Genomic DNA, 24,797 nt, shown 5'->3' on the forward strand with positions numbered 1-24,797 from the left:
GGCGTGAATCGGTGATGTCATCCAAAAGAGCATGCAAGAGACCCTTCTTTCACTAGTTTTCAAATATCCCTTCGCTTTTAAGGTCCAAGTAGAAGCAAAGACAAGCATAAAACACTGGAGGACATTAGATGGCGCTGCGAGTACTCTTTATTTTTCATGATGACCAGACACACACAGAGAGAGAGAGAGAGAGAGAGAGAGAGAGAGAGAGAGAGAGAGAGAGAGAGAGAGAGAGAGAGAGGTGGTACAGACGGTGACCACGGGCTCTCCTCACCAGCTCTCATTGTGCGAGCAGGCGTGATCCTGAACGCTCACTATTTCTCGCGTTCTCGCGAACTGTAGCTGGGGGACGGGGGTGGGAAGCAAAGTGAAGAGAGGCATCCACCTCGACCGTGGGGATGTTACAGTGACGGCAAAGCGTCCTTCCAGCACTCAACCGGCATCGTCAGCTGTTGCGTCTGCAGTGTGGTGAGCAGCAGCCGTGTCGAGAGCAAAGGCAGTGTCGAAAAACTATGTCACCGATGTTAAGACGATAACCTTTATCCACGAATCAATCGGCGAGCTGATGCGAGCAGGGACTACCGGCAAACCGCTGAGTATTTTCCGCCCTTTGGAGGAGCTGTACCAATGGAGAAAGCGACTACACCGCCCCAGCCTCAGGTGCAGCTGTCACTAGCCAAGACCGACAGTCCGGCGGACGACGTCTCCGGCTTATCCGATGAGGACCTGCTCAAGTGGACCAAGGAGGACCTGGTGAGGCGTCTGAGACGCTCCGAGGCCGACAAGATGAGCGTGATTCTGGACCACGGAAATCTCATCCGAGAGGTCAATCGCAGCTTACAGTTGCACTTGAACGAGATCAGGGGGCTGAAGGTGAGGAGGGGAGCATTTCGTGAGGGATGAGATCATGTAGCTGTAGCATTAGAGCGCACCTGAGTGCACGCACAGTCGTGGGCGTGATGAGCTGCAAACATGGTGTCAGACTCGAGATTATCCCGAAGTTCATTGTGTCACTCTGTGGGTCTGCATTTGGTTACTTGTACAGAGAGTACAGTATGCAGCTTACAAATAGTCCAAGGCACAATGTGGACATTGTTTACAGTTTAAGCAGAAATCCAGCCTGGTGCAGCATCACTTGAGAATCATTTGCCTTTCTAGGAGACATTGTCACCTTCCCACCCATCCAAGCTACCTAATTACAATGGAAAAGATTGGAGGCTATAGGGAAACTAGAGAGCCAGAGAGGACCAATTAAAGAGTGTTAAATTGTTGCACAAAGAGGAATGAAGTGGAATCCTTGCTAGAGGTGAGATGGTTATGTATTAGGGCATCGCACTAAGGTTATATGTTGCACCGTCTCATAGTTTTACCTGAGGGTGAGGCTCCTACAGATCTTTGTGATGTATTGTACAATGAATGCCACACAACGAGTCAGTGCATTGTTGGGTAAGAGAGAAAGAATTAGGATTTTATTGCAATATTATTGCATGCAGTGGTTCATATATTCCACAACCATGCAATGGTATTAGAGTGGAAATCATTGTAGCACTGTACTTTGACGTACAGACAAATAATTTAACATTGTATCAAAACACAAACACATTTAGAATGTCTTCTGTCTCTGATTAGCATTAACAATGCTGCCAGTCCTTGGGCCCAAGGGTCACTTCAATGAATCTGCCTTCCTCTCATGTTTCTATTTCTCCCTGTCAGGACATCAATCAGAAGCTACAGGAAGACAACCGCGAACTGCGAGACTTGTGCTGCTTCCTGGATGATGACCGGCAAAAAGGAAAGCGAGTGTCCAGGGAGTGGCAACGTCTGGGCCGTTACAGCTCGAGCATTATGCGCAAAGAGGTGACCCTCTATCTCCAAAAACTCAAGGAATTAGAGCTTCGACAGGAGGAGGTCATCCGCGAAAACCTGGAGCTCAAAGAGCTCTGTCTCCTCCTGGATGAGGATAAAGGAATAGTAGGTGGAAGTGGAGGAAGTGGTGGAATATGCGTGGGGTCCCGAAACTCCATAGACAGCCAGAATAGTTTGCTGCTGGTTCCCGGGCAGGGGCTCCTAATGAGGGATGTTGGGGATGGGAGCAGCACCTCTAGTGCAGGGAGTGCTGACAGCTCAGATCACCATCAGCATAAGCAAACTCACATGGCTGTTGGAGTGGGCGGTCTCGGAATTTCAGGGGAAAAAGGGAGTCCTGAGCTGACGCATAAACCCAGATGTAGCAGCATCAGTGCCATAGGAGGAGCAATGGCAGACAGGGAGGTGCCTAGCCCTGACCACCCGGCTGGGCGCAACCGGAGCACAAGTCTGGAGTACCCGTACACTTTGCCCCAACTCTGTCGACCACGTTGCGGCTCGATATCAGTGCCTGACCACAGCCGGGCCATGCGAGGCTTGAGCCCAGAGAAATATGGAATGAACGTGGGACGGAGTAGTCCAGAGCAGCATCCAAAGCACTACAGCTCTGACCTTGTTTTAGGCCAGAGGCAGCACTACTTGAGCCAGGGTGGCAGCGGTGACCTCTACCAGAGGCACCACAGGAGCAGCATTAGCAGTACCGGTTGTGAGAGCCCTGAGCCTCGACATGCACATTTAGGGACCGGTGAGCACGTTGAAAAAAGTTGTGCAGTCCAAGGGGGCAGTCCTGAGACTCATAGGCACCAATACAGTTTGAGTCCTGACCATGGGAAGTTTGGCAGTCCAATTAGAGACGCGCAGAGGAGGTCCGCTGGAGACGAGTTGTCACCCCATCATCGGAGCATCTACAACGGAATGAATGGTACGTTTACATGCATGTGAATGAATCCTATAAATGAAATGCAATATTATCAATTATTTAAGAACCTCACAAATGCAGTGCCTGATAGATTAGGGTGATGGGAGTTTGGCACTTTACTTGCATTTTGGTCCAGAAAGCAATATGGCCTTAAAGCGGAAGTCAACGACCAAATCTTCTTTACAATTATATTTTGTACGTTCGATTCAACTCCACTTGTCTAAACATGGCATTCTCATTGACATTGCATTTGTGGAATATGAATTAGGCAGCAAAATCCACCGGTTTTGATCAATCTCAGCCATTTTGCTACTTGCTGTCAACTGAAAATGGCAACACAGTTGCTCAGGGCTTAGGTAAAGATCCATCAAAGATTGCTCCACAATCACAATTTTACAAAGTAATGAGAATACTGTGTTTAGACTACTGGGGCTGCATATAACACATTACTGTCAAGAAAATTTAACTTCCCCTTTAAAAGATCCCAAACAACCCAGATGAAATGTTTTTTTTTAAAAATCTGTGTTCAAAAGATTCAATCTGTACACCCTCCAAGGCACACAACTTGTTTTTGGAATAATTCTTAAGAAAAAAAAAACCCAATTGGAATTCCTCAATTTAATTTAAGAATGAACACATGAATGGGCGGCCCGGTAGTCCAGTGGTTAGCACGTCGGCTTCACAGTGCAGAGGTACCGGGTTCGATTCCAGCTCCGGCCTCCCTGTGTGGAGTTTGCATGTTCTCCCCGGGCCTGCGTGGGTTTTCTCCGGGTGCTCCGGTTTCCTCCCACATTCCAAAAACATGCATGGCAGGCTGATTGGACGCTCTAAATTGTCCCTAGGTGTGAGTGTGGGCGTGGATGGTTGTTCGTCTCTGTGTGCCCTGCGATTGGCTGGCAACTGATTCAGGGTGTCCCCCGCCTACTGCCCGGAGATGGCTGGGATGGGCTCCAGCACCCCCCGCGACCCTAGTGAGGATCAAGCGGTTCGGATCGATCGATCGAACACATGAATGAACAGTGTGACTTTGGGACGGATTTCTTCATAACGGTTTATGAATAAAGCCTAATGTTACAAGCACTCAAACCACAAATGTGCAAAGTTATTATTCATGGTGAACAGTGTGACTTAGGGACAAATGTCCTCATTATGGTTTGTGAATAAAGCCTAATGTTACAAGGACTCAAAGCACAAAAATGCAAAGTTATTATTCATGGTGCAATTTTAGGAGATCATATTGTGGGATGAATATCAAAAACAACCTACCAAGTTGGCCGGTGTTAAAGTTGGCCGATGTTAAAATACCCCACAGTGGCTGATAATCATTTCTGGGGTCCGGGGGAAAAAAGGTGCTGAGTGGCACAGAGCTGGCAGACACTAAATGTGTTCTCAAGGTGAAATGCATGCCTGTCTTTGCAGCAATAATAATACTACAATAATAATATTTTTTAAAAATGGGGAGAAAAGACAAAACACAACACAATGTCAAAATTTCATAATGTATGCTAAACACGCATAACTTTATGGAGGATGGTTTGTCAAAACATAAAAGATCTGCAATGATCTGTTTCACCATTCCTGTCTTTTTGTCCTATTGCGCTAATACAGACTTGTTCATTTCCGCTGTGGGAAATGCTGTTCTTTGGTGTACAACATCCATTTGTATTTTAAATCATCTTCACTTTCTATTGTTACCATTATCTTTAATTTATTTGAGTGCCCCGATGTTAAAACCTTAAATTGCTCTGGATTCATTTTAAACTGTTTTGCTTCAGAGATGATTGTCTAGTACAGTTGTAAACATTCCTCCACCCTCTCCCCCCTGGTCATTTTGCAATCTCTGTGGATTGCAGTGGATTATTGTAAAGACACACACAACTTTTCATTTGGGTCATCTTCCTGTTTCTTCTTTTGGTGGAGGCCAAAGTGCACTCCCTAATGTGGTATTTTCCAGTATATCATTCTTGAATTGATGATATGTTTGCAAAGTGTATTGCCATATTACTTCTTAATTGTCAAATTTAAGTGCTCAGGACACTCACTGGCTTTCAGATCTGGTGATTTGTCGATTGGCAAAGCAGCTGTGAATTGAACTCGAAGAGAAACATGTGCAGCAAATAGTGTTTATCCAGGTCCATATGGACTTCATTAAACCTGCTACCATGAGTTAGTCATTACAGTGAATGAGTTGTGATAAAGTCATATTGTATAATGGCTATTTGTTACCCTGGTGATTTATCTACCTATAGCATGACCCCTCTGGGACTGCTCTCTCTTCGCCGGCCTGACAAAGGCACATCAATAGACCATGATATTTTCACTTAGATCATGATATACAGCCCTGACTAAAAAATCTCTGCGAATGAATGATGAATGTATTACCATTGATGTTCACGTAACGGTTCATTGTTGTTTTTTTAGGTGAACGTAAAGCAACAAGACAAAATGTCAAAATGTTACGTTTGAAAACGTCTTGAGTAAGACCCATGTGTTGAAGGTTGTCGTGCCTATGTCTGTTTGAGTCATCCCCTGAGCCATCCTTGCATGTTCTTTTTTTGGATGAAGAATGAATTTAATTCTTATGACGTTGTAGTGCATTCCACTTTCTGGGATTATCCTGTAAGCTCTTTGCACAGTATTATTTCAATTTTTATAAACTTGTGTGTGTGTGTGTGTGTGTGTGTGTGTGTGCGTGAGATGGCTGTCTCTGTAGCTGTGTTGTTGTTGACAAATGAAAGTCTCATGTTCATGTGGCACTCAACAGTGCACAAGTTTAAGCCTTTTAAATTCCGGACAAAAACAACACTCTGACCTCTGCTCTGCATTTGTAACTTCTGTGAGGCTTATCACACATTTTATTTCTAATTGTTTTTTTTTTTGCAGCAGCAGCAAAAATAATGGAATTCCCCCAAACCACCAAAAACACCACTTTTGCAAAGTCAACATTAAGAGTAATTCTACTGTCTCATCCAAACACAGGAGACAATCTATTAATCAGGCTTTTGAGAATTACTCAAAAAGTACTTGTAATATAACAAGTGCCAAGCCTATGGCCCTAATCCTCTTCCGTAGAACTAGCAGCATACGAAAAAACAAAAACAAAAACTACACAATGTGCAATAACATGGAAAAAAAAGAACATTTGATAGTAAAACATAAGTTCCACACCTCGATATAAAGGTATAGAATTTTACATTCAAAATGATTATTCACTCCATAAATAATCATCCAATAACTGACCTGAAAGGTTACATCTTTTACCATATTTGCACAGCAGAGCTTTTCTTTCACAAGCAAAGCGACTTCATCAGTTTTTCTGATTCAGCAATCACAAATTCTGCATATTAATTTAACCTGTTGAGATGATTTCCCTGTGACTGACTGGCGATCAGTTGAGGGTGTAGTCTGCCTTCTGCCCAAAGTCAGCTGGTATAGGCTCCAGCAACTCCCCGCAACCCTGTTCAGGATAAGCGGTGTTGAAATTGGATGGATGGATGTTGAGATGATCAGCGCAGAAAAAAAGCAACATTTGCTGGAAAGAAAATGGAACCTCTGCCATGAGATGCACAAATGTGTTTTTGGCCATTTGTGATCTAGACCAACATAAGAAACGTAACTTGATTGTAGAATTTGTAGTTGTCTAATTTTAGCAGGCTATTCATTTTGTTGAAATTTGCTTGCCACTATGTTTGTGACTCTTTCCTCGATGTTTCAGTTGCTATGCAGTTGCTGAGGCTCTTTTATGCTTTAGTTCTTTATTCTGCCATATCGGCTTGATAGTATATGAACGTGGATTATTCAGGCACACGTTGTCAGTACGTCGAGCTTCCTCCCAGTAAGAATGTCAGCTCTCTTCCATGTCTTCTGCCTCCAGCCCTGCTCTCTGACTTTGTATTTTCCTAGATAAAGACTTTTACTTTTCAACTTCCGTGTCTGCTTCTGGGTCCTAATTCCGCTCCCCATGTGACAACTATGCACAGTAGATGGCCATCTCTGCAAAACATGCATCGAAACTGTGAGTGAGCTCAGTTACGGCAGTCCAGGAATGATCAAGGAAGGAAGAGGAATTCCATTGCATTCTCCTACCTTTAGGTTGTTCATATTAGTCACATTGAGTCAGTTGCTAAAATTAGGTTTCCTTCGAGCTTTTTAGTCCATTCACTTTTATGAAAAGGTCTTTCAAGCAATAAAATACCACAAAGTACTTTGAATTAATTAACACGAACAATCTCCCTGTGTTTGTCAGTGAGCAGGGTTATGCAAAGGCATAGAGCAAAAGACATTCAGATTTCAAGGTTGTTTCTTCTTTACATTCATGTTAAAAAAGCAAAACCTTTAGCTATTCATTTGAGAGCTTAATGATAGAAAGGCATTTATAGGGGGTGGCTGGTGGTGATCACTTACAGCACAGGTGTCAAAGTCAAGGCCCGAGGGCCAGATCTGGCCCACCACATCATTTTATGTGGCCCGCGAAAGCAATTCAAACATGGCAAATTCCATGAAGCTTGCTAAAATATGTCCCAAAATTTCAAATTCTCATATGTAATAAATGAGAGAGACATTGTAAGCATTGTTTTGTTGCCAAACACCCCATTACAATCACTTAAACAATAGTTTACGTGTAGTTCTTTATGATTTCAATCATAATGGCCCTCCAAGGAAAATGGTCCCTAAAATGTGGCCCGTGACCAAAATGACTTTGACGCCCCTGACTTACAGTATCTACTTTATGTGTAATTTGGCTTCGGATCCATATTTAATTCATGATTTTCAAGATATTTTTGTTCAACTGATGTAACACCAGAATTTATCATCTGGGATCATTCAAGGGCATTATCTCAATTAAGAGTAGTGTGCCTTGATGAAGTAATATGCAAGTTGCAATATTGGTTTTAACTTGTTAAATATGGTCTAAAATTAAATAATTGCTTTTGGTCCGAGTTAAAGTTCAACCTTTTGCAGGCCATAAGCTTTTAAGTTGTTCTTTCCCTGTTCCTTCTCTGTCTTCCTTCCATCATAATTGGTTTGCAGTGTTAAATACAGCTGTTCAATTCAGAGAAAAAAAAAATTATGACAAAGCACTCTTTCTGCAGGATGCTGGAGGATGTACTGATTGGCAGGCTAAGCAAGGGAAAGAGGATTGAATATGTATTTGAGTGGATTATGGCTTTCCCTCTCCCCATCCCCTTCCATCCAGCTTTCCGCCTTCTTCACTTATTTCTTTCTTCTTCTCACTCCACTCTGTCCACTTCCTTTCCACTTGTTGGATGTAAAGCCTCCCCGATAAATTGTGGAGTGTCACATCCTTAGCGACTCATGAAGAAACCCAAATGTTTGTCACAGCTGCTCAGATAAAAAAGGGTTTAGAGAAGCATTTGGCGCTGTAACTCTAATGGATTAGTATTATTAGCAGAAAGCCTCATCTGGACAGCTATTATGTCAGCTTTGTCGTTCACGAGGCCGTGAATTTGCAACAATAGCATGACGTCGTCTAGATTGGCTTAGTCAGGCACATAAAGTTGTGTTTTTATTACCTATACCTCCATTTAAAACATATCCACACAGTCTGCTGCAGCTCATTTCACTTTTAAATTCAAGGTGGACTCCCTTTGCATGCAGTAAAGAGAGGGTTTAATTCTCAAGGTGGATGTCTATCTAAATGTTACCTTTAACGGCTATCTTGGTATTTGAATATGTAATCACACCTGAGATGAATTATCCCCAACAACCTTGTCTGTAAGCCATAAAAGCAGCCATTAGCCAAGGAGTGTATGATTGGGCATTTTGTTCACGAATTTGGATGCATATCATTGTCATATTAAATCAAGATGCAGCTAGCTTCGTCTTCTTAATCCGCTTCTTGGATGGTACAACCAGTGTCATCGTGCTTCTTTGCTGCATGGTAAATATTAATTCCAGACAGCAGCAGTGACAACTGGGATCAAAGTGTTTTACGTCACTATCAAGAAAACAAATAGGATTTTGTGAGGCTAAGTAATCATGATGGCTGAAAGTAGTAAAATCAAGTTTTGCGGAGAAGAGAAGATAAAGATAAGAAAACCTTTATTTGTCTCACAATGGAGAAATTCCCAATTTACAGCAGCAAAATTATGAAAGGGAGAAAGTAGAAGACAAGGATATTAGGTTGACCATATTGTGATTTCCAAAAAGGAGGACACTCGGCCAGGCCTCAGGATACTGAAGTGGTACTCAAAGATGCCATAAATTATAACTAGTATATTTGAAGTAGGGCTGCATGATATTGGAAAAACATGCACTCTGTGATATGGGTGTTGACTATTGCAAGATCAACATGATTGCGATACATAACATGTACTGAAATAAATGGCATCTTTATTATCTCATGAACAAAGGACATTTTGTCCCGAGATATTGCTCCCCTGTTCGCTGGCGATGCACATTTGAGGTTGCATCCGAGTGGTCAAAGTTAGATATTATACCTCCTCCTTATGTGTAGAAAATAAATCAAAACTACATAGCAGTAAGTCTTTTTTTAAGTCTTACTTAAATATGACAATGTTCGAAATAGTACCTCTTCTGTCATGGAGATCTGTAGGATTGAAAGGGACAGTTATTTATTTATTTATTTATTTCTGTATTTGGCTACATGTCAGGTATGCTGCACCTGCGTGTGACTTCGTACCAGCAAGTCCTTTATGCCATTTGACTGACACCTCGGACATACTGATGGCAGCTCACTGAAAATGTCACTTCAGTCTTTAGTTTTCTTCCTCATAATTGTTTTCTCCTCCATCCTGTGTTCCCGGGTCTAACAATTAAGGACCCGTCAACTTTGCAGACAAATTCCCTCTTCATACAGCTTTTTTTTGGTATTTTTATGTGTCCAAATGAGCTTTGACCTTTATTAGACATTGAAATATACAGTATGAACATGCGAGCTTTGCTCAGTGTTAGATTTTGTCCTCAACTCTGAACTGTAATCGTAACGAACTTCTCAGTCGAGTGACTTCAACCACATGGATGAAACACAGACGAATGAAACAGATGTTGTATCCCTTGCTTATTCAGATGGGACTCCATTCCATCCCATTCAGCAGCAGAGAGTTTTCTATCCGGCACTCACTCTTGTAACTGAGCGCACGTGCTCCACACACTCCGCCAGTAATGGTGCACTGCGCCTCTCATTTAAAAAAAAAAACTCCCCCTCTGATTAGTTTCATCCATCCATCCATTTTCTGAGCCGCTTTATCCTCACGGGGGGTGCTGGAGCCTATCCCAGCTGTCTTCAGGCAGTAGGCGGGGGACACCCTGGACCGGTTGCCAGCCAATTAGTTTCACATGTCTGTTAAATTAAACACACACTAATTGGTCTCATGAAAAACAATTAAAGTAAGACATTTTCATGGATTTCTAAAACGGCGCCAGATGACCAGATATGGTGTTACGATTTAGGCATGTCCGGGCAAAAAAAAAGAAAAAAAAGAAAAAAAGACATTCGGTCACCACCCTAAGCAGATATAGTAAAGAACTTAAAAATAAAAATACTGAGAATGAGTGTGTGCAGCACAGTGTCAAAGCATCCCATCAGACTGTAAAGATTTGATTGGTGTTGAGAATAAAATCGAAAAGAATCACTCCATTCAGAATTCATGAACTCATTAAGAATGTAAAGATGCTTCCAAATATTTTGACTTTAGTAGCTGTGTGAGTTTGCGAGCAGGCATCTTTCCGTGTACTCACATCACTCCAGCACAAATCCCCGAGGTAGGTGACAACTGTTCCACAGTAACCCCAGTCATCCGGTAGACACGCAACCTCAGTGGACTGGAGAAGGGTCTTTGTCCTTTTCAGACAGTGCCACCGGGGAATGGCTCAGTGAGCTGAAAGGAAATTAACTTGCGAGGCCAGGTAATTAACTGGAAGTTTAGACATAGCTGTCATTTAGCAGGGGCACAACTGGGCCGGAGGGAAACTGTCTGTCTGTCTGTCCCAAAGTCACCAGCAGGGACCGTATTTGTGTGTGTGTCACGTTCAGTTGAGGTGAAGTTGAGTGCCGTCCTGAGAGCTGTCAGTCTGGATGTCTCAGATGATCAGATGAGTGAAGGAGAAGTGGAAGTGCAGAGTGGCGGCTGATTTCATGATGCACGGGATGCTGGCTTTCAGCAACATAACGGCTTTGATTTTTAATCGACTCATGTTTCTCATTTTCTTGAGATTCGAACATAAACATCCATCTGTGCAAACCAGCTATATGACTTGTCTTCATTGTCATGGATGGTGAGTTGCCTCCGATCCGAGATGACTTTGGGTGAGAGGCCAGGTACACAATGGACTTGCTGCCAGTAATCGTAAGGCACGTACAGACAAACAAACCTTCACACGAGCATTTATATCTAAGGGCAATATTAGTATTCAATTATCTTAACATGCAAGTTGATGGAATGAGTCAACTTTGAGGCAGATGTGCTTACCATATATTGCATTGTGTTGCAATATTATAAAAGACTATTGTATATTATATATTTGTGTAAAAGATGTATCAGGTATATCTTTAATGTGCGAAAGTGTGAGAGTGATTGGCATTTAGATGTACAGTATGTACACATCTCAATTCCACTGATGTTACATTGTGTAAAACGTAAAACAGAATGCAGTGTCTTGCAATTGTTTTCAAACTGTGGTACAGTATAAAAAGACTAGATGTCTTATGGACAAACTGATTAAATCTCCCCCAAACCCTGCCCGCCCCCAAATATTTGCAAATTCAGAATTTTGACGCCAACAACACTTTCCATTGAAGCTGATCTAAATCTGCAAATTAAAAAAAAAAATGTGTGAAATTTTCCACATGTTAAATGGAAAATGGAGTATCATTGGGAGCATTCGCAAAAATCTTACCTGTTCACAAGCAAGGATTCGGCAAGGGTGACCCACTTTGTAAAGGAATTTACCGGTAGGTATTTAATCATCTAGAGTCCATAATATCATTAAATGATTCTGAGAATCTCTGTACCTAAGCGGCGAGGCCAAACAACAACCATGAATACCTGTGACTTTCGATCTCTTCAGTGGCACTGCATTAAATAACGGCATCATTGTGTATTGATTGTGTGTGTGTGATATTACTTCATGGACTAAGGAACACTTTGGTAAACCATTGTCAGTGAATACAGTTGGTCACTCCATCAACAAATGCAAGATAAACTTTAGACCTGCACCTCTGCACTGTGAAGCGGACGTGCTAACCAGTCAACCGCCCTGTTGGCGCCTTATGAAGCACAAAATACGGTAACAGAGACCCTGGATTGTTGAGGGAATGTGAAATATTCCACGGGAAAACTTCAACAATTAAAGTCCTCACTTCCCAAATGTGATTGTGTCAAACACGTCCCTTTGTAACTCACTGGTAAACATGCCCCTGTCCCAGCCTTTTTTAGAAGGTGTTGTGGCCATCAAATTCAAAACAGACAGAACACAATGTTTCGCACTTTGAAGTTAAACATCAACTTTTCTTTGTCGTGTTTTCGTTTGAATATAGGTTTAAAAGGATTTGCAAATACCGTATTTTCCGGACTATAAGTCACAGTTTTTGTGGGGTGCGATTTATACTCTGGAGCGATTTATGGGTGAAATTATTAACACATTATTCTATCATTTCACATGTTATTTTCACATTAAACCGCAAGAGGCCGCTCTAGACCTGTATTGATAAAACCATGATGAGTCTGACGTAAGCGACGTAGAAGAGGAAGCGCTGCATCTTCTACCTCTGGAGTTGGTGGAGTTGCTTTAAAGTGACACAGAGGATGAAGATTCCATTGGCTTTCGTGATTTGGAGTGACATTGATGGTTTGGTGAACTTGTTAGCATGTTCTTTATGCTATAGTTATCTGAATAACTCTTAATATGTTACTTGAACATACCAGGCACGTTCTCAGTTCGACGTTTATGCGTCATGTAATGTTAGCATATCGTACACTTATTCAGCGTGTTGTTTTCTATTTTATTTTTATTTTAAATTGCCTTTCAATATGGCATGTGTGTTCTTGGTGTTGGATTTTATCAAATAAATTTCCCCCCCAAAATGCGATTTATACTCCAGTGCGACTTGTATATGGTTTTTTTTCTTCTTTATTATGCATTTTATGGTTGGTGCGACCTATACTCCGGAGCGATTTATAATCCGGAAAATACGATACTTGAGTTCTGTTTTTACATTTTACTCAATGTACCAACTTCACTGGAATTTGGATTTGCCCACACCCAATTTAACCATGAAGAACATTGCACAATTCTGTGTGATGGAGTGGTCCTTATAACTGTGGAATTTTAATCCATTGTTCTGCAGCCAAGCACATCTAAAACTAACATAAATACTAAAACAAGGCAGTCGGAGTACACACTCTTCACCTTCCCCATGGTATGCCCTGTATCATGTTTTATTCATAAGCATCGAGTTGTTTGTTGCTCACATATTAAAATTGAAGAAAACCGTAGTTTATATTGCAAACGTTTGCGTAGATATTTAATCTCTGCCAATATAACTCACATGCAGACCTTGAAAACGCTAAACACACACAAAACAAATGCAGGCCTTTGTGACACGTCACACAATAAATCTCACAACGTATTTCATTTTAGTGTCCTGCTTGCTTCATATGTCTCGTGAAAGAATAAATCTTCGAAAGACAGATCATATTGGACGCACAAATTATTATTCACATGTTCACTCAGGTAAATTTGCAATTGTGCAAACACTAAACATTTAAATGTTCAGAACACTCATCAAGAGTAAATACGGTTGCAAGAGAATGTGTTGTCATTTAATACGTGCGTATCGCTACATGCTTCAATAAAAACACAAAGGCAAAAGAACTGTACACACACAACATACACAGTGTTCTCAGGCATGATCAGCCAACGGGGCTCCAATTATTCAGCTCTACTTCAGTGAGCTTCATGCTCTGATCTCTCTACAGTCTACTTTTTCCTCACAGTGAGACAAAACAGACAAGGAAACACTATCATAGAGGATATTCTTCTTTTATTTTTCTTACGTCACTTAAGAGTTTAGCATAAGGCTGCACTTACATTGATCATCAACGTACTGAGTATTACACCATCTTAAAAAATACAATTTGCCTAATTCAAACTTTCTGCATGGTAGTTTTAGTAATTATTCAGAGATGGGCACGTTCCCCTGTTTTGCCAGTCCGTCTTCCGTCCGCGACCTGGGTACCCTTCCGTCATCGTCCCTCCGTCCTTATTCATATCATAATTAGCCGAAGATGTCTGATCTATCCTGCATCTTCATGGGCTTTCCTATCCGCCCGGCCTGAATAATTTATGCACCACTTTTTCAGAGATCTGAGAAGAGTGGTCATGTGAAATTACCTTGCATTGATCTTGTAAATTGAGAGAATAGGAGAGAGGACGGGTGACAGATAAAAGAGGATTGAGAGATGAGTGGCACCAAGGAGAATGCCTCATGAGTTTACTGACTTGATGTAGACATCAATAACAACTTGATTGCCAGGTTTCACAAATGGTTCTCATACATCAGTCATCTGTCATTAATCTTCCCTTAAATCAACTTCTTTTATGTACATTCATCAAACGATTGGATTTAAATCTCCCCAAAAAATATTTTTTAATGTCTTCAATGGATCATGAACTCATGGTACAGCCCAATATACAAATATATATATCTTTGATAAATGATCCTTGCCTACAAAGTAAACAGTGACACCACCACCTTCCAAGTCAATCCCATGGATCTTTTTGTCAAGGAATATACGGCCGTGCTGAGAGGAAGTTTATGGTTGATATTATTCTGGGATAATCATGTCATCTATACACTCGGGCTTTGACTGACACCAAAACCCTTTCCCTTGAAATATCAGTCACATCACATTAAATCTTATTTTGCCATGGACATCTTGCCCATACCCAAATCCACTAAAACTGTCCAAGGGTGTTAAAAAAATCATTTGATAAATCTCCTTGTAAGGCCTCATACAGAATTTATTGGTTGATTAAGGATGTGTCATTACCAATGGAGTTTGGTTGAAAGGGATTCTAAAGGTGTCGCGAGTATGTTTTACAAGTATAGCAGATTTCAATCTTGTGATGTGTGACTGTTGACAGCAAAATAAATTTTAGCCGGTGTACCCCGAAGTCAACTCTGAGGCCGAATGCTGTATTCCAGGAAAGTGGGAAATTGGACATATCCCACACGGCTTCAAAGCATTTCAAATTGTTTTTTATACCTCAGAATACATTTTGACCTCCAGCAAATCTGCCTTCATAATTTGCTTTATTCAACCGGAGAACAAGATGGCGCAAGGGAGGTACATTGAGCCAGTGTTTGCCAACCTTTATTGAGCCAAGACATTTTCAACTTGAAAAGTCACATGGCATACCGCCAAACCGCCATGTTGCAAAAGATATTTGCTGGTCTGTATCTCCATAATCATCACTTTTGAGGAGACCTCGAAAATGTCAGGTTTGTTCAATCATTAACATTGCATTGTCAAAGAGATCAACACTTTGGATCGGTCAATAATTTGTAAAAGTAACACCCATACAGATGAACTGACCAATAGTATAGATTTGTGTCAAAAATATAGGAAATCCACCATATTGTGACACAGGAGTTCCGTCCCGACGCCAGCCATTATGGAAATAATGAGTAATGGTCTCCGTTTTGTTGAAAACAAAGCTGATGATGTAAGTCTGGTGTACTGGGGGCGGGTAAAATTTTTTTTTAAAAACGCCCTTCGTCCACTGGAACACGATAACATGGCGCAGTGCGGTCTGCTAAATCCCTAAACGCGCTCGAGGAGGCTCGGTCCAGCACGAAAATCAAGATTCGCCAGTTTTTATGCCCGAGCGCATGTGCACCATCTACAGAAATAGATGGTGCACATGGTTTCACTGACCTAACTTTTTTTTTTGTCCTGCACTATATTAGCATTGAAATTTAACCCTGTTAATAAGGTCACTGTATGAACACATTTTGGAAATTCTTCATTTATTTTCAAATGCATCATCTGCTCTGAGCACACTACATTTAGAATGTAATATTTTATTAAATTATTACATAAATCAAAGAGGGAAAAATCAAGAATTGATAAATGCTGATATCTGTCATCAGTCATGAGCTTTCGTCACACATCGTAAATGCATTGATGTCAGTGTTGGGATTGCAATATGCTGCAATATGCGTCATACCAGAGATAGAGGACTCGAGTCTTATGGCTTGAGCTGGGTCAGACTCAAGTTGCTATTTTTAGGAATTTTGTCTTGCTTGCCAAAAACTTGGGAATGATTTGACTTGATTTGGTACTTGGTATTTAACTGACGTAGACTTGAACTCTAGTAATCCCTCGTTTTTCGTGGTTAATGGGGACGAGAAACCCAACACAAAAGATGAAAACTGCGAGGTAAGATTTGCCCCCCTCCCTCCCCGCCCCCATTTTCGTGTATGTTGGAATCAGCATGTTTAAAATATGTAAACACTATTTATACTTTACATATTTGGGACAAAGATTACATCAGTACACGTATTTGCTCAAATCTTTAAGAGTAAAACCTTGTACAGTAATTAACATTCGTCACCATTGCTCTCTGAGTGAGGCGAAGAGGCTTGTGTTGGTGGCATCGAATGCGGCTCTCACTTGACTCGTAGGCTTTTGGTTCACTCTGAGACTCTTCCTCTGGAGGCGCTGACGGTGTTGCTGAGGTTTGTAAATTGGAGAATAAAAACGGTGATGGGTAGCGCCATGATGTCCATCTTGTCTTCATATTCATTGAAATAGGTTTCAGATTTCTTTCTTTTAAATCAGACAGTGGTCTTTTTTTAGTGAATATTAAAAAACCTCTTCCTGAGCTGACAGTTTCGGCTGTCACTTCAACCTTCGTCTGAGCTGTCACTGCTTCCTTGTGACGTGTCTAAAACACAGCTGACTGGGTCGGGAAACCTTCAAAATAAGGGTCAAGGCTGCAAACCAACTCCCTGCTTCCGCTGTTGAAGCAATGTGTCCCTGTTGATGGTGCCATCTCTGACGAGCGGGCTTACAGTACATGCTCCCACACAGCGGGGACGCATTGCTTAATCTCTTAAACAAAAAAACATTATCACAAACAACTCTAAGATACAGTATGTAAGACAATGCAAAATACTGAGTGAGGCTGCGATGTGCGCAGTCAGTCAACTTACCGGATAAATCCACTTGTGTTGTCGTTGGTTTTTGTTGGGTTGCGAACTAATCATCTGCTTTGTTTGAGTGGGCATTGTAAAGTACAGAACACACATGTACAAAGCTTTTGAGTGACGTCAACCTGAAACAACGTCTCTTTCCACAGTTTGGCTGCCGACATATCAGGTTTTCTGTGTTAATTAAAAAAAAAACGCGAAACACTGCAGCCACAAAACTTGAAGCGCGAAGTGGCGAAGGATCACTATACTTTAAGTCATTTTGTTCTGAATTTTCAATTTTTTTTTTCAGGGAAGAAAGCAAAAAACAAACAAACAAGATTTTAGTTTCATTCACACCAAATTGGCAGCCCAGTCACCGTCACTTCTTGCTGTGAAGTGGCGAGTTGACCTAACACAAACAGCAATGGAAGCAACTCTGAGGGTCATTCATTTGAATAATGTGTTGACCATTGATTTTCCCCAACGGCCGGTCTATTTCCAGGCCGGTCGAACTGCATGACGGCCAACACCCCCAACCACTCACAGTGATATTGGACTTAAACTTGAGACTTGAAGTTTACAACTTGAGACTTGTAGTAACTTGCACATACTGTATCCGACTTACTCCTACCTATGCATCATACTAAAACAGAGCACACCCATTTTATATACAGTACATTTTGCTTGCATTTGAGTGTTTGCTTGAATGAAGCATATAGTGTTCACCCCGTTCTAATCATCTTTAGATTTACATTATCAATTTAAATATTTATTTTCATCTTAGTCTATAAGTGTATTTATTGTTTTTCTGTTACATTGAACAGTGATGTATTGTAAGTGATGCAAATAAAGCCACCTTGCCTAGTCCTAAAATCACTCCTCCTTCAAGCACACTGACCTCCAAAGGCAAATAAGCACAGGCCCCTGACCCTTTGAAGGAGTTTCCATATCTGTCATTGCAGTCTTCCCTCATTCCTCCACGCCTGCGAAGATAAACAGATGGGCGGAAAGGTGCCGGCCGCAGTATTGATGGTGGCTTGAGGAATCTTTAGGAAAGTATGCGGTCACAAGAGTGCAATGAATCTTTAATGGGAAATGTTTGTGAACGAAAGAGAGGAAGTGTGCTGAAAACATGATTAAAGACTCACAGGGAGGAAACCATTGTCGGTCAGAGAGAGAGAGAGAGATAGAGTCAGAGTTTTTTTTTCACTTTTTTTTCCCCCTGAAGGGCAACCCATGGAAAAAAAGGGATTTTCTTTTTTTTTTAAAGGTTGGACTTGTATTCAGAGTCAAAGCCAGAGAGTTATACAATTTAGTATGGTGGCCAGAGTGAGACCAAGGGTAATTTTCGGGTGACAATACAATACAATACAATACATGCTGACAACAACCTGCTTAACGTATAAAAGAGGCAATTATCGTATCACATAAAATAGTAGCAGTAGCATCACCGATTCTGTATATGTGATTTTTATCCCCATACACAAGAGGCCTGGGTCAGATAAGAAAAAAAAATGGAATTGTGCTGAAATTGAATGGAAAAATCCGATACATGTCACATTTGGGTAAAAAAAACGATCAGAATTGACCTAAAGTATTAACATACCGGTAGTGTTAAACATGTCGAAAACTAAACTTCTGCTGCTTCTTCAGCAGTGTCGGTGACAACGTCCTACCTACTATGTTCCACGCATTCGCAGCACAAGCAGTGCATCTACTCCGGTAAAGAAGCATGCCTCGTAATGATGTCCACACTTGTTTTATTGCTTATCCATTATGAAACTGAAAAGTAAAACAAAGATATTCCAGAGTATTTACAATCAATATTTACAATCATCTCACTGACTCAAACATTTGATCAATAAATTCAAATATTCATGCCTTCTAAACCAGTACCTGTAGTCAATTAATTGAAGATTACGATTACAATCGTCAAACAAATGCGACTCTTTCCCAATATCACCCTCTGTCAGATCCTTCCGCCCAATCCGGCATATGTGACGCAAACCAGACCGAATCGTTCACAAAATATTCTCGAAATAAATAATTTCAACAAGATTTAACGGGAATCCATCACCATAAAGGTTTATATGCAAATAAATACATACCCGAAAAGATTTAACTCAAAACAAAGATTCTAGATTTCTGTAGTCATGGCAACAACTCAAATATAGTACTAGGTCCAGCTTCAAGCAGACACATGCAGCGTATTTCCATCAGTCGTCAGTGAAACGGTAGTCTGTCAGTGACGGACTGAGAAGGTCACTGACCTGATTAGTGATGATTTCGGTGACCGACGAAAACCCATTTCCGTCAGTGCATAGTCTGTCAGTTTCTCATCATTCGTCATTTGGCAGCAAAATGGGGCGTCCGTTCATGACCGATGGACAGAACTTTGTTCAGTACTGATGTAATGCCCAGCTCTGCTCCATGATATCGGTAAAATGATCAAATATGAATTGCCCAGTGAGGCAGGCCATAGTAAATAATGTGCCAGCTTTATATTAGCTGTACACCTTGACTTATTTTTCTTGCATAGAGTGCAGCCAAGTACATCCCAGACTTCCTGTTCCACATGGATACATTACTAAAAGGATATCTGATTACAACCTCAAACTAAGATGCTATTTGTGTGTGTGTGTGCATGTGTGTGTGTGTGTGCACGCGCGTGCGTGTGTGTATACAGGTACATATGTGCATGCTCATCGATTTTTGAGGATCCACTTTAGTATTTGCTCCTGAAATTATGGTACACTGCAAACGAAAGCCTTTTAACTGTCATTTTGGCATGTCAGTTGGTGAACAAAATACATAATATCTGATGTGATGGTAGACAGAATCAGTTGCTTTGAACTAATGACGTTTTACTCATGTTCCAGTTTGAGCAGAGATGCTAAAACATGAAAGTATAATCTCTTCTTGTCGAAACAGCAACGAAAGGTATTCCCTTATATGACACACCAGTTAGTTAGTTCAATCGGGTTTCATGTTGTTCTTATATTTGCCATGTTCTATGACATCAAAAGTATTGTATATCCCGTCACGCATTGTGTTCCTCTGATGAAAACTGGTGTTTTATTTATGGAGAGTTGGTTTTTTTATGGCACTCCAAGCCCGTCATATATAAATCATTAGATTAATGAGTTGTTCCTCCCATGTGAAAGAAACATTCATGAACCTGTTTCTTTTCTTCCGTCACTTCTTCCCTCTTGTTCCCTTTGCTGTCTTCTTTAATCACAGCTTTGATATCAGCCGGCTGCTGCACCAACAACTGCAGAAATGTCAAGCTATGGGACAGGTAAGAACTTTCTTCCTTGTTCCCCTTCTTGATAATGTCCTTTGTATTAATCAGATAAGAAGAAGAATGGCAAATGAAGGGCACTGCCTGTTCTTATCCACAAGGGTCCTGTAATTCGATGTCATTATGTGCTGTTCCTTCAGCTGCTTTCTTCTGAACTATCAGATTGAATTTAGGAGCCTCGCAGTACTTTGTACTTTCTGCCAACTCGAAGTGGATGATATTTTGTTTTAATTAGATTTTGAACAAATCATGAGCTGATCTCTGAAAATCTTCATGCTGTTGTCGTTCAAGTAATCTGATGTATGGACTCTAACGTGGTTTTGACCGCGTATAATCACTGCAGGAGGACACAGTTTGGGGTGACCTTATCCTAACCCTATTTGCAAGAAATTTTCAATCAGACCTCAGTGGGGGGCAGGGTCAGATGGCTGTGTTAATATTTAATGACTGGAAGACAATAAGGCATATCCTCTCGCAGTCTTAAAGGCCCTTCCTATTTCAGAAAATCACCCGTGCATGACCACGAATTATTACAGCCACACATTTTTCTCTAATTTTATGCAATTTAACAAGCACCTGATGCTGCTTTCTTTGCATCCTGCGCAAAAATAACAGGTACTCGGCTCGCAAGAATGAAAAAAGGGTACTGATTTGTGAGCCCGCTAAATCATCAAGCTAGCTGCGAGCGGTCCCTCGGCTCTCTGACAAAATAAAAAAAACAAAAAAAAATTTTGTCAAATGGTTCAGAATTTTTTTTTTCATTGTTCCTAACCTATCACTTATCAATCCCCTGATATGGCCCGTTTTGAAGTAAAGTGAAGTGTTTGTTTTTCATACCACCAATATGCTGCCAAACTATCATAAAAGTATTTTCTGCTCTTATCTGTAAGAATATTGTCTATTTTTGGATGTAATCTGACAAGATCTGATAAATTTGCATCCATTTAAAAAAATAACCTTGGAATCATTTCAGGTGGTTGCTTTTGTCTCAGACTTTTGGTATTGTGCATTCTGCTCCACCGCTACACTGCCAGGGCTTCTCCAAATACTTGAACCCCCATTATTGACAGTTCTTTGATCACATTTGAAATCAATTGCAAAAGTACTTCTCATTGTGAGGTATACTTCTCACACATTGACACTGGGGAGTTCTGGTGTCTTGCTGCTTACATGGCTGTAAAAGAAGAGTTTCCATGCACCATAACGTTCGGAGTGTTTGCTCAATGATATGCCACACAAGTGATGTATTTCATACAGTAGCTCTAGTTGCTTGAAATAACATGCAGGTGTGATTCCTGCTAATATTGGATATTGCTATGAGCAGTTTAGCAATGCACTGGGATGCATGAATATGCGCTTTTATTCCAAGTGAAAACATGGTTTTACTATACTAGTGTTAATGCCTCAAGGAGAAATTACTTTAGTAGCGGTACTCTGTTTTATTTTTGGCAACCTTATCCCCCAAAAGGGCCGGCGAACATGTGCATATACAGTACTGTATCTCTTCCTGTACTAGATAACTAGAGTATACAGTGTACGTTATCCATGGTGTCATGCTTATATAACTGTTCAAATCAGATATCCAATCATCTTTTATGACAAATGAGGTTACAAAAATAATTTACATTCACGGTGGAATGGCTATGTAAAATACAGGGTGAAGTAAATGTTAGCAGATCATAGTCATATACAGTCAAACTAAAAAAAGTAGCTTTTGGCTGCTTTAATTTGGTCAAAGTAATTCTCAGAGTGTGAAAGGTTGGAGACTTTTGACTGTTTCACGTGCTGCATTACAAGAGCCACAGTGTACTAAAATAAGCAAGATAATATTATTGTTCTTTGACCGACACTGTCAGTGGTTTTAATGTATGGTTATGTTTATTATTCTGGTTATTGTTCACAGTGGTGCGGGGCTACACCGTATAATGCCGAGAAGTTTTTGAATATTTTGTTGACCTTGTTTATTTTTGTAGGGCTCATGATCCTGTATAATCGTGTGCTGTCAAAAAAAAAAGTTCATTACTGCTATGATACAGAATCCTACACATGATCTACAAATGTATAAATCATGAAGCTGTTTCGAAAATGCTTTGGTATAATGTGAATGCCGTATCCATTTTTTTCCTTTCTATGTTAGTCAAATAATACCGCTTTCTGTCATTCCTCTTCAATTGGTGTCCAGCTTTGATGCCTCATCTTGACCTCGCTGTCGTCAGCCTGGCTCCTCAGAAGGAAAAAGATCACAGCGGTTGAGCCTTTGCGCGTCCGTGGACTTGATCGCTGCAAAGATTCTCTGGCGCCATGGCCCAAGGCACCAGATGGTCTGCTGTCCATCCATGGCCTCATTCATGTCGACAGCGCCTAAAAACAACCTGCCTTCATGTTTTCATCTCTACTACTCTATTGAGCACTTTGGGGAGGGTGAGATTAGTTGTGTTTATTAAAAAAAATGCTGCAGATATATTTATTTGAATGGTGGTCTCTCCTTGCCAATTGTGCTACGAGAGGGAATTCAGAGAGATACATGGATGCATGTGGGGAGATTTGGATGATTACAGCTATGTTATTTGCTGTGTGTAATGACAATGTAGAAGGAAATTGTACAAAAAGTTCAACTCTAGATATTTAAAACGGACTATTTTCCCATAACATGAACATCACTGTGCCTGCGCAACCTCCATGTGGTTGAGTAAACAACCGCACTGACATGTTAAAAAAAGAACAAAAAAAGAAACAGAAAGCTAGCCCTAGTACAATACATGCTACAGGCCATGTTCTTTTGAAATGATTTGTTTTACCTCAATTTGTGGTTAGAACAATTTGAAAGCCACAATGACGCTTTGGGTTTGACTTGTATTCAAAATAAACAAACAGCAAACGCAAAACAAGCTTTGTCAAGCAACTGCCAAAATATGCTAGCTTCCTTATCAATTTTTGATGATAATTACAAAGTATAACTTTACGTGCTAAATCATGCCAAGTTCTCAGAAGAACAGGCTTGTGTGTGTGTGTGTGTGTTGCCTTCCATTTGTTTACAAAAATAGCTCATTGGTGGAGAAGCACATCATTCACCATCCTACATGTTTTTTTCTCTCATCTTTAACTTTTGAAGCTCTCCAATTCAACTCTCCCTCTCCTCTCCCATTAACTTTGTTCATTTTAAAGTGTGAAATTAAAAGGCGTGTCATCTGATGTTCAGTCTACCAATGCCAAATCCATCTCGACCATCACGATACCCTTCTTGTTCTGTTTCAACTGACCTTTAAATCTATTATGTTAAAAGAAAACATCTCTTGATATTCTAGCAAAGACAACGTATTTTCCTGTGTCTTATACCAAGATGATCTTATAGCTGCTGAAAAAGTTGTAGTCGTATAAAATGCAATGCCCAGGTGTCATTTCATTTTGTATTAACATCTCAGATAAAGCGCCTAAATTTAAGCTAGGATGTTTTTTGTTTGTTTGTTTTTTTTTCTCTCTTTTTTACAAGAAAACCTTGTCCAAGTTACTGTATATTATTGGATTAGTTTTCTATATATCAATATATATGAATATATTATGACCATTATTTTTGACTTCCAGGTATTAGAACTAATATATCAAAATGTATAGGATATATATCATATAATAAACAGATTTCTGGATTTAAAAGTGCATTTGTGCAATTCTTACAGTCTGCCAGTACAGAGAACTCATGTGCCTGAGTGTGAACGCAAAGACATTTTTAAGAAAACGACTGGAAATCCAAATAAGAGGCAAAGTGATGGCTTGAAGTTTGATTCTCGCTTTTCTGATGTGCTGAGCAATTCCTCAACTTGCGGTAAATATGATCTCATCATTGGAGCCAGTTTGATCTTTCTAGGTGGGAAACAACAGAGTCGAACTAGGCAGGATTTCCCGTTAAATATTGGAACTGGAAGAGCAAGCTCCCCTTCCTGTGCAGCTATCACCTTCCATTACATCCTGTCCAAACAATTGGGGCTTAACATCTGTATCCTCGGATATCTGATGCAATGTACATACACTCACCACCTCATGAGAAACACTGATACCGTATAACACAATACAATATAAAATCAGTAATGCAATCGCAAATTTCTTTATTTAGCTTTTTTTTCTTGAAATTTAATATAGAACACATTCCTGAAACAGAAGCTGAGGATTTTTATTTGCTGAACTGCATTCAGAACTTGGCAATTCTTTGAAGCGAGGGGCCTATTTGAGAGGCAGCCTTCTAGGGTTTTACAAGGAGACAAAACCCAGCAACAAATCGAGGCAAAGCTTTTTGAGCGGAGTCCAGTCTTAAAGGATGTACTATGTGTTCATTGTGTATCCAGAGTGGTGTAGCAGGTATTTCTGTTCTATTGTCGTGTGTGATGATGTGGCCTTTTTTCAACATAATGAAGCTTGGTTCATAGCGAGCAGTATATAGAAAGTAAGTAAATTAGTTTTACCTTTGTAACCCTTGCGATTATGTACATGCATTTGTATGTTCATGGTTGGATAAAACAATATAACGCAAAGATATT

The 24,797-nt window shown here is 40.5% G+C and overlaps 1 protein-coding gene across 1 annotated transcript; it reads left to right on the forward strand.

Annotated features, from left to right (window-relative positions):
• Positions 1-299: 299 nt before the first annotated feature.
• ccdc85al (coiled-coil domain containing 85A, like) lies at positions 300-23,901 on the forward strand. The gene is made up of 4 exons (XM_086120823.1): positions 300-873; positions 1,714-2,788; positions 20,208-20,265; positions 22,451-23,901. The coding sequence occupies exons 1-4, from the start codon at positions 628-630 to the stop codon at positions 22,467-22,469; spliced, it is 1,398 nt and encodes a 465-aa protein (XP_085976949.1). The 5' UTR covers positions 300-627; the 3' UTR covers positions 22,470-23,901.
• The last annotated feature ends 896 nt before the right edge of the window (positions 23,902-24,797 follow it).

This window comes from Hippocampus guttulatus, chromosome 9, assembly GCF_054856545.1.
Source record: "Hippocampus guttulatus isolate MCC_2025c chromosome 9, RoL_Hgut_1.0, whole genome shotgun sequence".
NCBI classification, from domain to species: domain Eukaryota; kingdom Metazoa; phylum Chordata; class Actinopteri; order Syngnathiformes; family Syngnathidae; genus Hippocampus; species Hippocampus guttulatus.

Coding starts and splice junctions, on each gene's coding strand:
- ccdc85al (XM_086120823.1), top strand. CDS start 628: ATGGAGAAAGCGACTACACCGCCCCAGCCTCAGGTGCAGCTGTCACTA. Junction 874..1,713: donor ACGAGATCAGGGGGCTGAAG/GTGAGGAGGGGA, acceptor TCTCCCTGTCAG/GACATCAATCAGAAGCTACA. Junction 2,789..20,207: donor CATCTACAACGGAATGAATG/GTACGTTTACAT, acceptor CTTTAATCACAG/CTTTGATATCAGCCGGCTGC.